This window comes from Myotis yumanensis, unplaced genomic scaffold, assembly GCF_028538775.1.
Source record: "Myotis yumanensis isolate MYYU_CA2020_CCGP unplaced genomic scaffold, mMyoYum1.0.hap1 SCAF_2, whole genome shotgun sequence".
NCBI classification, from domain to species: Eukaryota; Metazoa; Chordata; class Mammalia; order Chiroptera; family Vespertilionidae; genus Myotis; species Myotis yumanensis.
The window spans coordinates 28711366-28733287 of NW_027223753.1; the positions used below are offsets into that span (position 1 = coordinate 28711366).

The 21922-nt window shown below is 52.0% G+C and overlaps 1 protein-coding gene across 1 annotated transcript; it reads right to left on the reverse strand.

Annotated features, from left to right (window-relative positions):
- Nucleotides 1-514: 514 nt before the first annotated feature.
- Nucleotides 515-20445, reverse strand: IPO13 (importin 13). The gene is made up of 20 exons (XM_070404940.1): nucleotides 19713-20445; nucleotides 17245-17981; nucleotides 12060-12200; nucleotides 11819-11960; nucleotides 11546-11712; nucleotides 11216-11336; nucleotides 10982-11129; nucleotides 10415-10596; nucleotides 10306-10332; nucleotides 10002-10136; nucleotides 9652-9795; nucleotides 8221-8301; nucleotides 7297-7434; nucleotides 7008-7104; nucleotides 3862-3914; nucleotides 1590-1656; nucleotides 1444-1502; nucleotides 1248-1337; nucleotides 775-956; nucleotides 515-681 (listed from the first exon to the last, which is right to left on the reverse strand). Exons 1-20 carry the CDS (start codon nucleotides 19794-19796, stop codon nucleotides 585-587), a joined length of 2892 nt encoding a protein of 963 aa, XP_070261041.1. The 5' UTR covers nucleotides 19797-20445; the 3' UTR covers nucleotides 515-584.
- Nucleotides 20446-21922: the final 1477 nt, after the last annotated feature.

Below are 21922 nucleotides of genomic sequence, written 5' to 3' on the forward strand. Positions count from 1 at the left end.
GGCTTGATCCCCAGGAGGTATGCAGGAGGCAGCTGATCAATGATGATGTTTCTCTCTTATTGATGTTTCTCTCTCTCCCTCTCCTTTCCTCTCTCTCTAAAAATCAATAAAAACACTTAAAAATAAAATAAAACTTCCTTCATGCAGCCTTCATGGTCCCATTCTCCCAGCTTAGCATGGTAAGTATGGACTAGATCAGCCTTTGTTTAGACAGAACAAGGCAGAACTAGGGACTCTACTCAACACTGTTGATTAAATAAATGTATGCATTCATGAACATGGAATTAATTCAAAGGGGAGAGGGTGCTGATACTACTGCAATCCCCATCCCACCCCAAGAGCAATGGCAACATTCTGAGTGGCTCTGGCAGTATCTCTTCCACCCTAGGAGCTAAGGATGGCTCTACCATGCCTTATCAGGGCCTGGGTCCAAGCATCCTCCCATCCTTATCCCAGGCCTTCTGGGTCATCCAGTTAGGTGGCGGTGGCAGTAGAAAGGAAGCAGAGACAATGGTGCAGTGAGGGTCCAGGTTTACTCTTTGGGGATAGGGAGGAGTGAGGAGTGGGTGGGACGGGAACGCCCCTCAGTAGTCGGCTGTGTAATCTGTGCCATGTAGTCCCCTGCACAACAGTGTGAACTCCTTCACCATCTCCTTTACCCGCCTCTTGTTCACTCGCTCGCTGAAGGAGAGAAGGGAGACCAGGTTAGCACCATCCACCACTACTTCATCTTCTCTTTCAGACCTGAGCCCAGGCCCCACCAGCTCTGCTCACCGAAGGATCTGCTGGCTGAAGGTGTCCTTCTGTTCAGGGCTGAGGCGGGCAGAGGGAAAACCAGGTGGCTGCAGTGCCTCCTTGATCCACATGCTCAGGAGGCTGAAGCAGTGTTTGTTCAGAGCAAATAGGATGTCGGCAAAGCAGTCCATGAGGCTGCGGGAGGCTTGGCCCCCAATGGCCTGAGGAAGACAGGTTCTCAGTACACCAGGGTCTGTCCTTTCTGCAGAGAGGGCTGAGCCACGCCGCGCCCCCCCCCCCCGCCCCACCCAGACAGTTCCTCTGCCCAACTGCATATGACAAGTGAGTGCTGCTTTTTGAGAGCCAACTCTGACAACTTTCAGACATTTAAATGAGGAAGAAACAGAATCAGAGAGTTTAGAAAACCAAAGGCTCAAGATTCCCAAAAGGGCAGCTGCCACAGAAGCAAGGGCTACCGTACCCACATCAAGCGCCCCCCTGCTCCATCTCACCTCCAGCACTGCTATGAGCAGCATACGGCCATCCTCCTGTACTACCTTTCCCACGGGTTCTACTTCCCCACATCGTGGTAGTAGCTCTGTCTGCAGAGGATAAAGAGGCCTGTCAGCCCAGCTCCTTCAGTATACCACACCCCTACCCTCTGGGGTCCCAGGGGTGGTGGGGGGTCAGAGGCAGCATGGGACTCACAAAGAAGCCACAGGAGGCCTTGACAGTAGGTGCCTCAGGGAACTTGAGGGCCAGCACAGCTGTGGGAGAGGCAGAAGCAGATCAGATAGAGCCTGAGGATCCTCCCAAGGGGGCCCCAGGCCCACTTGTCCAACTGCCCCACTTACCACACTGGAACACAGCTTTGACATCCAACCGTTCACACAGGAACAAATCTGGCTTCCGCTTCAGAGCCTGCAGGAGGTGGAGCTGGTAAGCCCAGCCCCAGCCAGTTGCAAAGACCACCCCCCCACTCACCTGCCACCCCAGGGCCCAACTTCACGCACCACAGGTAGATGCTGTCAAAACCAACTACCCAGCCATCTCTGGGGACACAGGCCATCCCAGAGTTCCAAAGGCCAGGAGAGGAGCAGCCAAGGAATGCTGTGTACATGTATGTGTACATGAATGCACAGTGTATATGAGAGAGGTTGGGGGTCGTAAGGCAGATAGCTTGGGTCCCAAGTTACTCCCTGAGCAAACACCTTCCCCTCTCCCCTCCATCAGGGCCAGATTCCTGCAGGCTCAAGTACCAGCAGGGATTTCTCTTGATTCACAGAGGCAGTTTAGGCCCCCTGTATTTATTAACAGAGAAGCAGGAAGAAGAGATGGCAACTGGATGTGGAACACAGTCCAACAGCCTCCTCCCATGTCCTGTCACTCCCCAGACACCCTTTAGATCAGAAAGAGGAAAAATAGGGTAGGAGCCTTGGAGCCATGGCCCTACCTTTCACCCAGGATACCCTGTGTCCAGGGCCATCACAGCCATACCCAGCCCAGGAGCCGTGTTGCCATGTGGGGGAATGGATGGAGTACAGGGGGCAGAGAGCCTGCCCCAAGTGGTACCAGGACATGACTGGCACATCCCAGGTCACAGGAGATGCTCTGCACAGCTCCAGCAGTCATCAAATGCTGCTGTCCCCCAGCAGCCTCCCAAGGCATAACACACAGTCCCCTAACTCTCCAGCCCCTCACATACCTTCCAGTCTGCCATATTCACTCACACGCACCCTCATGGAAACACCCTACTCACCCTCAAACACACTTCCCTTACACACACACACACACACACTCTCCCACATTTGCAATGCACCCTCACTACATATTCACACACTCAAACCGCCACATCTCCAAACCAGCTCCACACCCACACCCTCAATCTACCAATCTTCCAGCACGTGTACTCTCTCAACACATCCATCCACAAATACAGACTCAAGCACCCTCACCCACAAAGATACACCCTCACAGACACCCACACACCTATCCATCCAGGCCCAGAACACTCCCTATTCCCCACACTTTTACCCTGCCCCCCAAACAAACTATAAGTTACAAAACAGTAAGAACCGTGCCGCTTTGTGCACCATTATAACCTCAGCACCTAGCAGAGTATCAAGCATGTATTACACGATAAATATTTGTGGAATGATTAATAAAAACCCCCACATTATTTACCTTTACCCACAGGACCCCCCCAACCTGCAGAAGCCCCCTAACACACAGAACTCCCATATGCTAACCTCACATTCCCACAGGTCAACACATATCTTTTCCAAAACACACATATCCTGATACAGACCTACCAATACCACAATATATATACCTATCCTCCATAATACACATTCCCACAGCCCAACATGCACATGCCTCCAACACATATCAACATTCAAAATCCATCAATGCCTAACACACATCAACATAAAACACACACCAACACACATATCCACATGTCAACTACAAATCCAACATAATACTCATACTACTTACAGCAGTTACATGACTTCTGTGCTCACCAAACCAAACTCAAAACATACAAAGCTCTGACACACTTATACACACATACAACCTAACACAGTCTCACAGTGGAGCCAGCACCCCGCCTCCCAGAAGCAGCACAACCTGTCCAGCAGCCCGGCTCTGGGCTCTGGGCTCCACGGAAGCACATTCATCTCAGCCCCTCCCTTCGGAGCCTACCTCTCAAGAGTAGGCTGGAGGCACTGAGGCAGGCAGTTCCCGGCAGGAGCACGGGGACAATGAACCCCAGGCCCTTGAACTTCAGTTTTACCCCTGAACTTCTTGGGCACCCCAGCTGCACAGGAGCTGCTGGGCACAGTGACCACCCCCTCCCCTCCCGACCCCACCAGGCCAGCCCACTGCCTCCCTTCGGGGTCAGCCTCTCCCTGGTCTTTGTAGAAGACTGAGCTAGCTGAGGCAAAGGGGCACTAAAGGAGGATGTTGGGTTGTCAACTTCCACGGAAACAGATGAAGAAACTCTATTCAACTGAACAGAAAAAAAATTTGTCAACAGAAAGCTAAAAATAGGCTTAAATTGAATTTCAACATAAGAGAAAGAGAAAGAGAGAGAACAGAACGTGAATGAATAAAACTAAAACACACCTGTGCCAGGAGTTGCATAAATGAATCAACAATATCAGGATGATCCCTGGGCCCTAAAATATAATAAAGATGGAACTTAAGAAAAAATTATACAAACAGCAACTCAACCTCATATAGTTATGTGGGACTGAGAGCCTGCAGGGAGACAGCGTGGGGGCACATGAGCAGCAGGAAGCAAGATAAAGAAACAAAACATACAAAAACCATGAACTGGGAGAAGCCCAACAGAAAGAGACGGCAAAGTGAAGGACGGGCCTGCCCCAGTTCCCTCCCAAGGGGCCTTCCACCTACTCCCCGCTCCTCTAGGTCAGTCCCCCAAGTTGTCCTGTGGTACTGGAGCAATGCTGGACTCCACAGAGCTGAAGAAACAGCCCCTGAATTCTTGCTTCGGCCTCTGGCAGTTTGGGGTGGCCCTAAGCTGCTTCCCCATCACTAGCCATCCGACAGGAGGGCAGAGCTGGTTGGTTCTTGGTACCTCCTTTGGAGGCGGGCTGAAGGCCCTGAAATGGCCAGGGAACAGAACCTGAGCGGGTGCTCCCTCACTTTGATGGCCTTAGTGCTCTTGGTCTGGCCAAGAAAGGGAACCTACTGGGTCCACTTAAACCAGAGGGCTCCTTCTTGAGGAGGGCAGTGCCCAATATGCAGTGGGGATGGCCAGGCAACCCATTGGCAGGGCCCAGGGAAGGAGACTGCCTCTTGAGGCCAAACATGGAAGTCCCACCCAGCAAAGCCCCTCCACATGGACAAGGACTCAGCAGAGCCAGGCTCAGGGCTGAGGACTAGCTCCCACCACCAGCCCACAGTTAATGTGTCGCCCCATGGTGCAGTGGAGGGCAGAGCCCGAGGAAGGGAGGGCAAAACTGGGACAGCATACAGGTGAGGGGACCATCCTGTCCAGCAAGACAACCAACAAGCCCAACAAATAGGATGCTGGACACTATTCTGCCTCCAGTTCTGATAACTGTGGCAAGGACACGGCATGCGCCTGGAGCTCCTGCCCGGGCCACTCCACTCTCAGTTGCAGACACGGCAGGAACACCTGCCTGAGACACCACTAAGGAGCTGTGTGATCTTGCGCAAGCCACCAACACCTGGTTTCCCCACTGTAAAGCAGATAATAATCTCTTCCTTGTTTCCTTCTCCAGGCCACTGATAAAGCCCGCCCCTTTCACATCTGAACCCCGAGTTACTCAAGTCCTGGAAAGTGAGGCCTGATGTGCCCCAGGCATGGGTCACACTGCAGACAATAGGTTTGATATTCAACAGTCGCCCTGCTGGCGTGGGCCAGACAGTGAAGGAGAAAGATTCTGAAGTCAGGGAGCCCTCACCCTCCTTTCTTTAACAGTGTCTGGTACCTGCTCCATGCTGGCCTCATTCTGGACACTGGGGATGCAGAGAGAAGAGACCTAGCCTTGTCCTTCAGGGGCTTAGTTTAGGGAGAGGGAGAGTGACAGACGTGAAGGTTGATTATTGAGTGTAATTGGCACTGTGTCAACAGTGTGTACATGATGCAGTTTCAGCAGGAAGTTAGATTCAGAGAAGCTTCTGAGGAATGATCCATGGGTAAGGTGTGAAAGAACGAGAGCTCACCCAGTAAAGGGCTTAGGATACTCCCGAAAGGGAGCAAGGCACAGGGATCAAATGGGACATGACAAGGGAAGAGTCAGTGTGGCTGGAGAGCTGGAGTCATGGGGACAATGGCAGGAGAGGACGGCGAGAGGTATGCAGGTGCTACACCATGTGGGTAGGAATGGGATGAGGGCAATGGGAAGCAATGAAAGGGTTTTAAGCCAGGGAGGGAAAATGCTCAGATTTGTGTTTTATAAAGAACATTACAGCTGCAGGGTGCAGAATGGATTGGAGAGAAGGGCAGATGCCAGAAAAACCAGTCAGAAAATTGTTGAGGTGCCGAAACCGGTTTGGCTCAGTGGATAGAGCGTCGGCTTGCGGATTGAAGGGTCCCAGGTTTGATTCCGGTCAAGGGCATGTACCTGGGTTGCGGGTACATCCCCGGTGGGGGATGTGCAGGAGGCAGCTGATCGATGTTTCTCTCTCATCGATGTTTCCAACTCTCTCTCTCCCTTCCTCTCTGTAAAAAATCAATAAAATATATTAAAAAAAAAATTGTTGAGGTAATCCAGACACCCTATACCGAGACTTTGGACATGGAGGGTGGGGAGCAGGGGACAGACTGTGGGATAATCAGGAGGCAGGACCACCAAGACTTGTCTCCAACTAGTTAGGAGGAGTGAAAGTAGAGTTGAGGATACCCACATCTGGCCTTCTGGCTCAGCTTTCTCCACACTTTGGACCTACCCAGAGCCCACCACAGCAGAGGCCAGTGTCATGTGACCAGACACCAAGGACACAAGCAGAGAGCACTCTGGCTCCAGCTGAGACCCTTGGTGAGCCTCAATCCTGCAACCACGAGTCCAGGCACGATTCATGAGGCTGGTGGAGAGCAGTGAGTTTCATTTCCAAGTTAGAAGCCTGGTTAGACAGCAGGGGAAGCTTGGAGCTCCCTTTTGCCAATTCTCTCAGGCTAAGGGCCAGTGAATGGGGACAGGGGGTGGGACCACAGCCATAGGCTTTTGGCCTGGAAGGGAATAAACTTTGTGTGTAAAAGCCCCAAGCCAAAGGCCCAAAAGATGCTACTTAATGCCCACAATAATCCTATCAAATATAAGAAATCTCCATTTCACAGATATGGAAACAAAGGCTCTACAAAGGTAAGTGACTTGCCCAAGGTCACACAACTAGTTGGTGGTGATGAACTTAGAATCTAGGTGTGCCTGATTTCAAAGCCCATGCTCTTTCTACTTTTCATTATATCCCAAAGAAAAGGAGCCAGCCTGGTACCCAAGCTCCTCAGAGCTTCTGGCCCCATCTTTCCCATCATCCAGACTGGCCCCTAGCCCAGCAGGCCAGTAGAAGACATCATTCATTCTCTTATCCACTTCAATCTAAGGTGTCAACTATTTGCAAGGTTGACAATTATGCTGTGCTCGATCCCATAAGTTTCCCATCAAGTCCCATGTGCAACTCAGGGGACAGAGGAGAACATAGTGGGCAGCTTTGGCTCCCCAGTCAGGGAAGCAGAGGCAGTGGCAGTGGCGGCGGCAGCAGAGACCCTGGTCAGGACCTACCTTGCTGGAAGAGAGTGAGTGTGACGGAGGTGACGAGCAGGAAGAGGGCCTCGATTGGGGGAAAGTGGGCAGGTTCGTGGGCAAAGATGTGGACCAGCTACAACAAAGCAAGGAATGCTGGTCAGCTGAGGCCCTGCATCACCAGGATAGGCCAGCATCGCTGGAATGCAGGTGAGGACCTCTGGTAGGGCAACCGTCAACCCACTCCACCCACCTACCCCATCCTGGTCAGACAGATCTCTAATTAGGATGAAATCCAGAAGACTGTTGTCCTAATCAGAAGGCCCACCTGTCGAGTGAGGTCAAGAGCAGAGGCCTGGGGGATGGTGCTGTACATCCGACCCAGCATCTCACACAGCTGTGGCACCATGGGGGCAAAGTCATCCAATAGCGTCTTAACAGACTTCTCGAAAATAGCGCACACCGCCTTGGGAGGAAGCAAAGGGGCCCATGAAAGAGAAAAAAATATTGTATTATAATCATCAAATTTGCTAAGACACTAGATCTTAATTATTCTAACTACTAAAAAGAAATGCTAATCATGTGACACGATAGAGGAGCTAATTATGGCTATAATGGCAATTTTATCATCTTACAATATAGAAATGTATCAAATTAATATGTTGTAGACCTTAAATTTACACATTGTTATATGCCATATATATTTCAATTGAAAAAAAAAGAAAAAGAAAAGGGGCCCTGGTCAGCAAGTCACAATAGGCTGGAACAGAATGGAGGCCTGGCACAGAGGAGGCCTAGAAGGGACCCTTACCTATGAGCCTTGCCTGGCTCTGCGAACCAAGGAAGGTAAGGAAGTCTCACCCTCACCCTGAAAGGCAGGAGGCAAAAAGGCCCTTTTCAGAGGGGCACAGATGGAACTTTGTAACTCTTCCTACTCACATCTCCACTATTTCCTCTCAGGGAGCAGCAACAGCAACAAAATCCTGAATTAAAAAGAGACCAGAGGCAGGTCTCTGATGCGAAAGTGGATCCCTGACTGTCACTCAGCCACATCATAGTCCTTTGGTTGAGCATTTCTTGTGATACTGGGAAGTTCTGAATGCCTTCCCAGAGGATTCCTTGTATCTATGGAAAAGGATTTGCCTCCTTTATTTCAAGACCATCGCAAGCTTAAGTGGGGCAGCAATACCTTCCTCCTGCTCCACCTCTGAGAAAAGTCACCATGGGGCAGAGAGCAAGGGTTGGGGCTCACCTCCACCACCTGGGCATCATTCAGCCATTTGCTCAGCACCTTCTGGATAAGCTGGAAGACCTGCTGCAGCACCACTACCACCTGCAGACACAGGAAGAAGATGCCCCCACAACCCCTGTCACCCACTGGAGAAGGACCTGGTAGTAGGAAGAAGGCCAGGAGTTCAAATTCAAACCTATTACCCCAGACTGCGTATTGAAGACTCAATGCATGGGACCCTGGCAGAAGGAGTGTTTGCTCAATGCGCTATGAATGAAAGAGGATATTTGAGTTCTAGGGATCCTCTTAGAAGAAGCCTCAAATTGCAAAGCAGGGATATTATGAGTGCTTCATAAGATTACTAAATTGTAAGGGTTATCGTTTGGGTGGAGGTGAGGAAGGTATACAGGGGATAAATGGTGATGGGACAAATAAAAAAATAAGAGGAAAGAGGAAAAAAAGATTACTAAAACTTTGCAACTTCCTCTCTATTTCTGCTCAGTAAAACTCTTAGTGCCAAAAGCCTACAGGCTTGCCCCAGATAGGCTTAGAGTAGACAGCCCAAGGGATGCATAATATGGGCAGCTTATGCAGGAGCAGAGAGCAGAATGAGGTCCTGGGAGGTGAGGGAAGGCAGGATGATGACTACCATCGAAGGGGCTCTGTGGCAGAGATTTAGTCTGGAGCCAAAGGGTAACTGAAACTAGGGTGGGGAGTTGAGCAGAGGGGCCAGGACACTGTGGCTCCCTTCTTTTCAGGAGACACTCTAAAGGGGGTACTGGGAACAATGATCAAAGCAGTCCCTCACATTTGTACAAAACTTCACAGTATGCAGAGTACTTTCGCTCAAGACCACATCTGCTACCCAACAGTTCTATGAAATGAGCAAGCCAATATTCTGATGTTCACAGTTTTGAGTGGGAAGCTAGGCTTGCCCCAGATCAAATAGCTTATAGTGGTCACCCAACACCCTGTGCCTGCCCGAGCTTACCACAGCATTTATTACACCGCTTTGTGACAATCTGTTTACATGTATTTCCTCTAGATTGGGAGCAACTCGAAGGTAAAACTATTACATGCAGAGCATGTATCGTAAGCATCCTTGGTGCCCACAGGGAACAGTGAATGCTGAAGTAGAAAGGCCCTGGAATTAGGGGTTAAACAGGGGCCCATAATTACATCACTTAGGGGTTGAAAGATAATGTCAGTGTCCCTTATGGGGTGGGGGAACCACAATGACATCATCCTAGTTGGGCTGGGGACAAAGACACCACCCACAGGGTGAGATAATGACATCACGCCCCAGAGAGTGGGAGGCAATAAGATGGTTCACAGGACCAAATGCATCATGCCACAGGGGACAATGACAATATTACCCATAGAATTGGAGGTGACAATGACATTCCCACAGGGTTGGGAGGTGGGGGCAATGGCAATGACAACATCACCCACGGGGTTGGGTCCCTGTGGCACTGGCAGCTTCCGGAGCTCAGAGCCTTCATGATCATCCTCATGATGACTGACATCCAGCGTGGTGAAGAGGTTGGAGAGAAGCCCCAAGATGTGGACAATGGCCAGCTTGTTGGAGGGATTAGGCTATGGGGAGAAGAGAACCAAGTTCTGGATCTTCCAGTCCCAGCTTGGCCCCCTGGCCCCAGCCCTGACTGCCAGCTCCAACCCTATCCCTCAGCAGCATAGTCCACACAAAGGGTAGCCCCAGAATCCCACCCCTGCTCCTCCTTGGACACACACACACACACACACACACACACACACACACACACACACCAGCTCTCACTCACTATCTCCTCTGCCAGCTTCTCCAGCTGCTGGATATAGGGCGAGATGAGCGAGTGCAAGTTCTTAAGGATCTCCTCCACCTGCAGGGCTGACAGCAGGAAGCCCAATGCCTGCATCAGCCACATGCACTGACTTGTCTGTGGGACAGAACATGGAGGGTCAGTCCTGGACACATCTGGCTGTGGATGGGAGAATGAACCAACTGGAAAGCTTCCAAGAACAGAAGTAAAGAACAAGGCAGAAGACAGGGTTTCTGTGGGTTCCTGCAATATCCCCAGGGAGCCCCATAGAAACTTTTGAGCTCACCTTGTGGATCTGTTTCATTAGTACATCCTAGGGATAAAAAGAAGAAATACTGTATCAGAGCAGTGCAGAGTGTGCCTGAGGCCCAGTTCCTCCCAGGGCCCCTGCATACCTGGGAGACGGCCACGATGTTGGCAGCATAGGGTGGCAGGTCATACTTGCATTCTCGGCAGATCTTTTTGAGGGTGGACACAGAAGAGACAGAGAGCTCAGGATTGCCTAGGGCGTGCAGTACAAGGGGAAGAACGCTGTTGATCATGACGGGGTGGTCAGCCAGCCATTCAGACAGAGCTCCTGGAGGAAGAAGGGAGAGAGAGAGGAGAGGATAGTTGAGGCAGACCATGTCCCTGTGAGGCAGGCAGAGCTGCCGGACAGGGTCAAGTTGCAGCCCCAGTACAGAGCACTGTTCATTCAGAGGACTGAATGGGCAAATATGCATGCACATGATCAAACATGATCCTTAAAGCTGAGAAGCAGGCCTAGCCTCACTGAATTGCAGCTCAGTACACTCACTAGGAAGGACCCTTAGATGTGCCAGGACAGTTAGTTGGCTGCAACACCAACTGTGTGTGTGGCCATGTGTCTCTCTCATTTTGGATGGGACCCAGGAGGCTGGCTGTAGCAGGGGATGGGTGCCTATGGCTCTAAAATGTGCTCATGGGTGTGTACCAGGTCTCACCAATGGTGAACATGACGGTATCCGCCAGCTGCACGTTGCTGATGCTGATCCGTGGGATGAGGCCAATGAGCCCAGGCACCACATCAGAATAGTTGACATCAATGGTCTCTGCGATGGATTGGAAGCCATAGAGCAGGGCTTCTGTGTGCTGGGGAAAGAGGGTGCCACTGGCTTGGCCGAAGAGCAGGGTGTGACAGATCTGGGAGGGCTGAGGGAATCAGGCTTGAGGGGTACCTGCCAGGAGTAGGGCTCCTCTGAGCTGGTGAGCAGACGGCCCAGCTTGTCATAGAGGTTGCTGAGCAGCTCGGCCCCCAGCATTTCATAAACATACATGAGCGTGTCTGAGATGTCCACCCTGAGAAGCAGATGAAGACCTTGTACACAGCCTGGATCTTGCCCCCAAGCCCAGGAACCCACCCTGGTAACCTCACAACCATGTAAAAGTACCTAGAAAATAGAGAAAGGAGCCCCAGGATTCAGGAAGCCTGTGCTTGGGCCCCTCCCCTCATTGCCTTCATTATTTCAGGACTCCACTTAGAGCTAGGATTGACCTGCTACCATCACCTGTAAATTCGGAACTGCTCCTTCTCATCTGAGGACCAGAATCCATATTCCTCATCAGAAGGGAACTGGGCCTTGTGCAGAAGCACATCCACCAGCTGGAAGTAGACTGGCCTGTACACTTGCTGGTACACAGCCTGCTTCTCTGCCTCAAAGGACAGAATGTCATCCTGAGAGCCAGGGAAGAGTATTAGCCACCTCACCAGCAGCCACAGAAGCCCATTAGCCACCTTCTTCCATCATGGCCCCCTCCTACTGGAGGTCACATAGACACACCTGCAGTGTATACCAGAAGGTGAGTGTCAGGGAGCTGGTGGTCTCATTGACAGGATAGTGGCCAGGGATACCCGTGCAGAACATGATCATGTTGACAAGGGCCAGGAAGCTCTGCCAGTGCTCCACTTGGTCAAGCAAGGCCCTTGGAGGAAGGAGATATAGAAGGTCACTCAAGAAGGCGCCATAACCTCCCCTCCTTACAGTGCCCTGCTATCCCACCCCCAGCTGCTCCACTCCTCACCGAGAGTGGTTCTCGCCAAGGGCCACAGCAATGCGACAGATGCCATGGGAGGTCTCCATGTCCCCATTCTGTACTGCCTGTCGCAGTTGTTCCTGCAGTCCCAGCACCAGTGGGATGAGTTTCAGGAGTGTGTTCACATACCTGGAGGCACGAGGGGAGGAGACGCATCAGAGCTGTCTGCCCATCCCTCACCAGATTTGAAAGAAAGGTACATTCGCCCAGTTTTCCATTAAAGTCCCCCTCCTCACATCAAATCCAAAGCAAAAGAGAGATCAGGGCCTATATGGTAGCTGCCCATGTTGGGAAGAAGCTTAGGTCAGAGACCTCCAGGAAAACTCTGGAAAGGAAGTATAAGGTCAGTATTATGGGTTGAATTGTATCTTCCTATTAGAATTGATGCTGGAATGCATTAAGACTCTGGGGGAGATTGGATAAGTCTTACCCTCTAGTACCTCAGAATGTAATCTATTTGGAAATAGGGCCAATGCAGATAAGGTCACAGAGTAGGGGGGCTCCTAATATGACTGGTGTCCTTATAAGAAGACATCCATGTGAAGACTGAGGCCTACAGGGAGAATGACATGTGATAACAAAGGCAGAGATGGGAGTTATACAGCTCATGCCAAGGAACACCAAAGGTTGCGAGCAAACCACCAGAAGCTAGGAGGAGGCAAGGAAGGAATCTCCTATAGGTTTCAGAGGGAGCTGATACCTTGTTTTCAGACCTCTAGCCTCTACAAGTGTGAGACAGTAAATTTCTGTTGTTTACCCAGTGTGTGGTACTTTATGACAGTAGGTCTAGGAAACGAACACAGATGCTGTTCAGGGAGACTGGGAAGGATGGGAGATAGAAGAGTTAACAGGAACCACGGTAAAGACTTTAAAAGGCAGCAACAGCTCCTACGAGCATCAATCCCCACCTTCCACTTCACCCCCTACCACACCCTAACTCCTATGTAATCTGGTAGCAGTAAGAAGGGAAAGCAGATGATGGACTCAGAGAGAGCTAGGGCAAAATGAACAGGACTTGATGATTAATTGGATGTGAAGATGGGAAAGAGGCAGGGAAAACCCTCAGGTTACTGACTAAACAACCAGGTGGACAGTAGGACTATAGTCCTGGAGGGGTGGGTGGAGAGGGACAGTACCAAATTTAATGGGAGGCTGAGGGCGGTAAGTTCAGTGTTAGGCATGTTGAATCAGAGGTACCTGATGAGATATGCAGGTAGAAGTGTCCAGAGAGTTGGATATAAAAACATGAAACTCAACAGAGAGGTTAGGGCAAGAGACACAGATGTTGGAGTCTCAGAGAAGAGCTGGTAGTTGGAGTTACAGGAGTAGATGAGAACTGCTCAGGAAGAAAGTGTTGAATGAGAGAAGACATCCAGGTCAGAGCCCAGAAGCACAATGACCCCTAAGGAGGGGCAGAGAAAGCACAGTACACAAAAGAGACTGAGAGAAGGCTAGCTCCCTCCCACTGGTCTCCTCCCCAGTAGCCTGCTCTGTGGAGACCAGATTAAACAGAGGAAGTGAGTGACACTCTCATTGGGGAATCAGATGCTTGGGACTCCTCTGCTGTCAATCATGCCGTCACCATAGCAATCTATGGAGAGGAGGTAGGGAGAAACTGCGTGCCCAGGAGTTCAACATGGACTTGCCCCAAGTAGGTTGTTAGGTAAGTAACCTAATAACCTTAGGGGTAAAATGTGGACAGAGGCAACCAGTCCAATATGTTGGTCTTCTCCACACCCCATTTTGGTGAGAAAAGACATCCATACCAGGATATCTCAGACCAGAGACAGCCCCAGAGGGCGCTGCCTAGAGACAGCTGGGATAGCTTCAGTCTCATGACCCTGACACAGGCTGTACCACCAGACAATGGGCACCTTCAGGCCAGATCTGGCACAAAGAGCAGGGGCAGGGCCAAGGCCAAGATCCCCGAGTTCCCAGCTGCTGAGATGGGGGCAGGAGGTAGTGCCCTGCCCCCATAGCACTCCCACTGCACTCCAAAGCTGCTCACACCTGCCAAAATTCTTGTATACAATAGGTCCTCAATGAATTTTCTTAATTTCTCTTATCTGAGCTTTATAATAAGATAAATCAAGGACAATATAGCCCAGAAGGACTCAGAGTATTACTCAAGGTCATATAGCAAGTTAGAGATAGGTTCCAGGCTGAGAAAGGCCCTTATACTGCTGTAGGTCTGCATCTCTTTCAGGGTCCAACCTGAATTTCCCCAAAGGATCTATACTGATCTCAGCCCATATCTCGAGTCCTAACTGATGGGGGCTTCCAAGAGCCTAATTCACCTTCTCTCCTCCCCAAGTCACCAATGAAAAGCTTTTCCAGAATTAAAAACATATTGGGGGGGGGGGTGCATTTCAAAGGAGAGTCAGGCAAGCAGCAGCAGTTGTGGAGGAGAGGGAAAAGGGTGGCAAGTACAAGCTTAGTCAAGGGGAGGGCTGATGTCAGGAAACCTGGGTAAGGCGGTGGCTGGATGACCCAGAAGTCAAAACCACTGAAGGTGACTTTCTCAAGCCAAAACTAAGAAACTATGACTACAATACAGCAAGGTCCAAACTCGAACTCCAAGCTGGGTGCAGCCCACCCACTGGGGAAACTCTTGCATAGATTTCTTACCCTTGGGCACCTGTGCCTGAGACTTGTGAGTAGACAGGAAAGCACACCCAAAGCCCCTAAAGTTTGGGGAGGGAGCTAAGAGAGGATGTCTTTAGTGCCATGGCTGAGTCTGGGTTCAAGTGGGCTGACTGCAGTTGGTTAGCTGGAGCTGCTGGGGCAGGGCTGCTGGGACTCCTTAGCTGCCACTCACACTGAGCTCAGCCCAGACCTGCAATTACAGATCCAGGAGCAGAGCTGAAAAGGGGAAGAGTTGCTAAGCAACAAAGGGAACTGCAGCCAATAGGCACTTAGGAGGCTGTGTGCTTTCTCACTGGCTTCTTGCTTGTTCATTGGTTCAGAGAAGAAGAGGCATCAATTACCTGCCAAAGCCCTAGAGACTGGCTGGGCGGGTAAACCTGGGTGTATCCAAGGACATCCCACATCACCCAGGCACTGGCCCTGGCCAACTCCCCTGACCCAACTGTCTGAGCCCAGCCAGCACTTGAGCTCTGGCTGACAAGGAAGGCCTTGACCTGAGACTTGCTACCCACCTTAAGTTGAAAACGTGGGAAACCAGGGGAAAGGCATCATAGTAACTGCCAATGCAACAATGATACTAAATACTAGCAAATGCCGTTTCTGGAGTACATAGGAACCATGCTAGACCTTTCACAGACCTCCTCTTATTTAATCCTCATAACAAAATATTGTTTACAGAATACCAGGGACAGGCCCTGTGTACATTATTCTAGTTAAATCATTAAAACTCTGTGAGGTCAGTATGATCACATACATTTTACTAATGAAGAAATAGGTTTACCCAAGGTCTCAGATCTAGTAGATGGACCACCTGGCATTCAAGCTCAGATGTGATGAAATGCCAAGGCTAGTGCCATTAACCACTCCCCTATGCTGTCTCGTTCAGTGTTATTTTCCCCTCCAATTCTGCCAGGGGTTCCCAAAGTCCCATCTCTGAAATGTTAGTGTCAGGCCTCCAGTCTTCCCCCAGCCAATTCACCTTATTCCAAAAAATCTCATCATGCCATTTTCTCTGCTTAAAATCCTTTCATATCTTTACATCATCTTCAGGATGGAAACTGAAATCTTAAACTGACAAGATTAAGGCTGATAAGGTCCTACATGATCTGGGCCCAGATCTCCTATAACTGGCCCTTAAACCCTGCTGTCTAATCATACCCTTCATCTGTCTGAAATGTCCTCGCCATATCCATCACCTCCATCTGACTAACTCTTACATAGCCTTCAAAGAATAGCTCAGTTGTCACCTTTTCTGGGCAGCCCTTCACAACCCACAGACTTGGTTCTTACAGCCCCTCTGCTCTCTCCATTAAGAGTATTCATCACGTTGACTATACTTGCCCATTCATGTATCTACTAGGTTATGAGCTCCTGACTTGCAAAAATCAACTCATTTATCTTTATGCTCCTAGTCCTCACTACAGGGCCCAATACACAAAGAGGTGCTCAACAAATGTTTGCTGAACACCTTACTACTCTCATTTTCTTCTGAGTCCTTGAATGTGCATGGTATGACCGACACAGGTCTTTGCACCTGCTGTTGTTTCTGAAGCTTGCAACATTCCCTACTCCCCCAACCTCTTCTACCCCTTGTCACTTTGGCAGCTCCTACTTTTCATCTGTTCAAAAAATATTGAATGCTACCAAGTGCTGCAGGCACAATATGACCAAATAAAATGACAGAGTGCCTTCCTCACAGAGCTGAGAGACTAATGGGGAGACACACATTAATTTATAATGAAACCATGTTATGGACTAAGAAGGAAAAACACTGGGAGCTCTGAGATAAAATAATAGAAAACACCAAACTTAGTCTTAAAAATCATGAAGGACGTGAAGTTTAAGCTGAGACAGAAGTGATGTGTCAAGTACATGTGATGGTTCAGAGCCTGGAAGGAGCATGGGACATTCAAGGAATTAAAAGGACTGTGAGAGTGAAGAAAGCAAGGAGATTGGCATGAGGTGAGACTAGAGATGTCATATTGTGCAGCATCTCTGTGAATCAAATTAAGGATCCTGAACTTTACCCTATGAGCAGTGAGAAGCCACAGAAGGGTTCTGAGCAGAAAGGAAATATTGCATACTCATTTTCAAAAGATCACTCTGGCTGCTGGGTGGACAATGAAGGAAGGGTACAAGAGTAAAAACCAGGGGATTAGCGAGAAAGCTCTACAATAACCTGGGGAGAGGTAATGACAGCTTGAACTAGAGTGGTGGCAGTGAAAATGGAAAAAATAGATTTGCAATACGGTCAGGGGCAGAACAGCCAGAACTTGGCTGAGAGAAAAAAAAGAGTCAACTACTTTAACTGAATAATTCATTGGATGGTTAGTTGTCTAGTGTCTGTCTGTCTCCCTCTTTGAACCATGGGACAGGAACTATGTCTTGATTGGTTCCTTGCTGTATCTCCAGCATAGGACCATGCATGCAGTAGGCACTCAAATAGTGTTTACTGAACAGATGGATGGATGGATGCATGGATGGCCAAGCAGACTGCCCCACTCTGGGAAGGTGGGGACCAGCTCACCTCTGGGCATCAGGCTGTGAGATGGCATTGACAATGGCCTCCACACTGCTGTCGAAGAGCTCCGAGTCCTGCAGAGCAGCGAAGGCGGCCTGAATGAGAGCCTCACAGTCCTGCAATGGCACCTCCAGCTGCACCCAGCTGGAAAAGCACTTGAGTACCTTCTGACGCACACAGCTGGGTGAGCTGGGCTGCTGCAGCAGCTGCTCCAGCAATGGGAAGACAGCCCCACACTCCACGGCCAGGCTGGCCCGCACCAGGCCTTTGCGATACTGGGGCAGGCGACTGGTCTGAAATTCCTCAGGCAGCACTGTCAGCAGCTCCAGCAGAGCCAGGCAGCGACCCTGGCCATCCACCGGTGAGTCCTCAGCCTGGAAGAGTCGTACCATGTCTGCCACAGCACATGGCCAAGCGTCAGGCATCATGCTGAGAGCTAACGAGGCCAGCGCCACACACAGCCGAGTAAGCACAATCTTGGAACCACTGGCAAAGCGAGTGATCTGAGTGAAGAGCTGCGCCTTTAGACTTTCATACTGGTCAGTGGGGATGTCACTCCAGTAGCGAGAGATCTTGATGTGCAGGGCACTGGCCCCAAAGTACTGGATCTCAGGCACCTTGTCAGGCTGTAGTAACTGCCAGCTGAAGTGCCAGGCCTGTGGGGAGACCTGGGCCTGCATCAGCCACTTCTGAGCCAGGTTCTTGTTCTCAATGTTGGGGTCATAGTAGAGCTGGTGCAGCGCCTGCGGGACAGCACAGGATTGAGCAGGTGCTGGCCACTCTGGATCCTGCCAGAGCCCAGAAAACAGGGTGTGATTTGGTCCCGCAATACCGCTCTCTCTTTCTGACTTGGGGTGGGGTGGGGGGCTGAGCAGAAAGGGAGAGCTCGGGGCTCTGCAGTTTCCTGGGCCCAGGGTCCTGCCGATATTTTGAGAACCTGGACTTTCTTGATGTTCTACTATATCCTCTTCTCCTTATAGCAAAACATTATGGATTCAAAGAGTGAACCTCCACAGGACAGCACACACACACACACACACACACACACAAAGAGGAGGCTGAGCTCATCAAAGGGGAGGCATGTGAGGTAAAGGGCAAGGCCCAGGTGGAAGGAATGGCTCCACAGGGATGGAGCTAAGCCTGAGAAGAACATGAAACAGCCTGAGGGGCCCTGACCCTCCCAGGCACAGCTGTTCCAATCAACTCCAAAAGCTCCATTTAGCTCCCCCAGGATCATCCCTAGGTCACTCCAGATGCTGGCACCAAAGCCAGTGTGAAATCTGAGAAGGACTAAGACTTTGCCAGGCAGCTCTTGTGCAGAAACAAAGTGGAGAAGGGGATGAGAAAAGCCCTCATAGAGCGCCTGGAAGATCCAAAGAACTGGTCCAGAGAAGTCCTAGCCTGCTGCCCTGGCAAGTGCCTAGCCTGGAATTCCCAACTAGCTGAATCCCCAGGGTCCCCATTCCATTGGGACTTCACACAGCAAGAAAATAGAGGTTTATCTCCCTGGTAGCACACGGAACAGTGCACCACCATGCCAACACTGCCCGGCCCCATGGGGTGGAAGAGTGAGACCAGGCCTCTGACGGCCTCAGCAGTCTCCATCCAAGTAGGCTTAGCCCTATCTGTCCCTCTGACAGCCACTTATAGCCACTGTTGCTGTTTGGCTGCTCCAGGAGGCAGAGAACAGAAGTCGAGGGGATGCATCCTCACCATTGGGTACAGCAAACAGGGCTCAAGAGTAACAAATGAGTATCTGTAGCTATTCCTCATTCCCCATCAAGTCAGCCCTACCTCCCCATTAATCCTGGGGGGTGGAGGAGGTCATTCTGCATTCCAGGCCTCTGTGGGCGAACCCAGAAGAGAACCAGAGAAGCAGTGTCCAAAAGAGATGGACTGGGCAGTCTGGGAGGGTGCTGGCAGGAAGCTCGAAGGGCAGGTGGGTAGAAAAGAACCCCGAGGCTGCCAGCAGAACCAGGCCCCCGGGACCCAGCGCAAAACAAAGGGGGCCAGCCAGGCTCCTGCCCGCCTTCGTCCAATCAAGGAAGGACCCTTCTCCAAGAGAGACTGAAAACATAACCCAGAGTCCCCGATTATTTTCTGAGCCCCTGGCTCAACAAAGAGGGTCCAGGACGGCTGAGCATCGGCATGGTTCCTGAGGACTAAGCCACAGGTTTCCTGGGTTCCTGGGTTCCCACTGCACTGGAGCTGGAGAACAGCCAACCTGGCTGCAGGTCTAAGCCATCAAGACCCCCGAGTCTCTCTCCACAGAGGACCCATGGCTGCAGAAAGCCACATACAGCCCCTTACGACACTGTAACACTGCTGTCCTGCCTGCCCGGAGACAGCAAATGCCAGGTGTCCTGGGGGCACCAGCCCAGCGGGCACCCAGCCCAGGTCTGGGCTCTGGCCTTCGCGTCGGTGCCCAGAACTTCTGCTCTGTCACCGGAGTGCCCGCCCCGGGGCCCTCATACCTTCTCCACGTTCTCCACGGTGAAGTCCACGGCTGCTGCCGCTGCAGCCCCGGCAGCCCCCGGCTGCTCCTCCCGCCGGTCCATCTCGGCTCCTCCCCAGCAGGGAGGGGGACCCGGACCTGTCTCCTGCCCCAGCCCCTTGGCTGCCGGCCCCCTGGCTAGACCCCGGCTTGAGGGCCCAGGGAGTGGTGTGGTGACAGGGGACCCAGGGTGGGCATGGCTGCCGAGGCCTCCCCACCTCGACTGGGGGTGGGGGGCTGGCCAGAAACCAAAAGGGGTGGTCTTAGGAGGAGATCCACTGAGCGGGGTGCCGAGGGGGAGCCCTCAGGGAGGAGTTCTCAGGCGGGGGTCCCAGGGGTAGGTTACGGCTCTGCTTCCAGAATCTACGAGGAGGAAGTCATAGGGGAGGGAGGCCTGTGGGGGAAACCGAGCCCCAGCCCGTGAGAGGTCACAAGGTCGATGGCCTGTACCCACAACACCCTCGTCGGAGTGCGCTCCCGGGTCCTACGAGGAGGTCACTGGGGTGGGAGGTCACAGGAGAGAGCGAGCCCTTGGCGGGTTACGGAAGGCGTTCCAACGAAGCGCGGGGGTGCAGCATCGACACTCTGGGGCGAAGAGTCCGTAATGCTGAGGGGCGGTGGCAGATCCCCTCCGCTGGGCCTGGCCCTCACTCTTCTCACCGCCCGGCTCCGGCCCCGCTACCGCCGCTGCCTCCGCCCCAGTGACTGACAGGCTAGCCGGCCCGGCCGGGACGGGGCGGGGACCTCAGCGAGGCGCGGGCTGCCCCGAGCGCCTGTTCCCGGCACCGCCGACTCAGGCGCCGACCCACCCCCGCGCCTGCCCTGACCCGGCCGGCCCGGCACCGCCCGGCTCGGCCCAGCGGAACTGCGCGGAAACTCATTCCGGGTCTTTGGGCCTGTCCTCGTGCCAGCCCTCGCGCCCCTGATCAGGCGACGGAGTGGCGCGCCGCTCGAGGCCCCCGCCGAGCCAAGGTCCCGTCGCTACGCACCCTGGGAAATGTAGTCTATACTGCGCCTAGCGGGAGGGCGGCGCCTCGCGGCGGAGGCCGGGAACACGTGGGTTGGGGCACCGCGGGGCCCCGGGAGCCCCAGGCTCACCAGGGCCGACAGGCACTCCCAGTCAAACTGGCGGGGAAGCTGCGGAGCAGCTCCTTAGGAGTGTGTGCCTCAAGGGGCGGATGGCTGGAGGTGGGAGCCCAGGTCGGAGGAAAAGATGTGTGTGTTGGGGGCGAGGCGGGGAGCGGTGTGGAGGATCGGTCGCTCCGGTGCTCCGCTGCGGGTGCACCCTGAGGCCCAGGAACGGGGCCGAGTGGAAGGAGGCATCAGTACTAGGAGAAGAAAGGAGGCTCGGTGCGCCTCAGGAAGGAGAAGGACGGCTCTCGGAACCACCCAGTGAGCAACCAGGGAACCACATACCATGGACAGTGCTCGGAGAATGTCATAAGGTTCTTGGAAGCAACTTCTATTTATGCGTAATTAGAATAAGACCAGCTCACACCTAAGTGCTACGAACAGTACTTTGCATACCTTACGCATCAATTCTCAACAACTACAAGGCGGGGAATTTTATGCACCATTTTCAGATGAGGAAACAGGTTGGGGAAAGTGGAGCTCATCTTGGCCCTGGACACTCAGGGTATCAGAGATCACCAATAGATATGCTCAGGGGCAGACCCCAGCAGTCCCTTTTCTTTACCACTTGTCCTTTTTCCTTTAAAAAAAATTTTTTTATTGATTTGAGAGAGAGAGAAAGAGAGAGGAGGAGAGAGGGAGAGAGAAGAAACATCGATGTGAGAGTGAAACATCGATAGGCGGCCTCCTGCACGCCCCCTATCGGGGATAGAGCCAGCAACCTTGGCATGTGCCCTGGCCGGGAATCAAACCAGCAACTTCTTGGTGCACTGCACGACAGCCAACCAACTGAGCCACACCAGCCAGGGCATCACTTATCCTTTTATTAACTCTTGCCAGCTACCTCGGAGGGGGCTAGTGGAGAGGACCTCTATACCTGTGTTCAATGGAGGAAAATAGCATTGGCAATAGCCACCTAGGCCTGAGAAGGCAGAGGAAGGCTTCCCTGAGGAGGAGAAACTTGAATGGGGGAGGAGGTGCTCAATTAGCGGGTAAGCAAGGTCCAGGTGGAATCCAGTCACAACAAATCTTTATCAAGAAAATGTTTAAAGTACAGCT

Excerpts from the sequence above, each read along its gene's own strand:
- IPO13 (XM_070404940.1), bottom strand. The coding sequence starts at position 19,796 with ATGGACCGGCGGGAGGAGCAGCCGGGGGCTGCCGGGGCTGCAGCGGCA. Across the intron at positions 12,201-17,244 it reads TCACAGCCTGATGCCCAGAG|GTATGTGAACACACTCCTGA; the intron begins GTGAGCTGGTCC and ends TCGTGCCTCCAG. Across the intron at positions 7,435-8,220 it reads ATGATGCCCAGGTGGTGGAG|GCGGTGTGCGCTATTTTCGA; the intron begins GTGAGCCCCAAC and ends CTTCCTCCCAAG.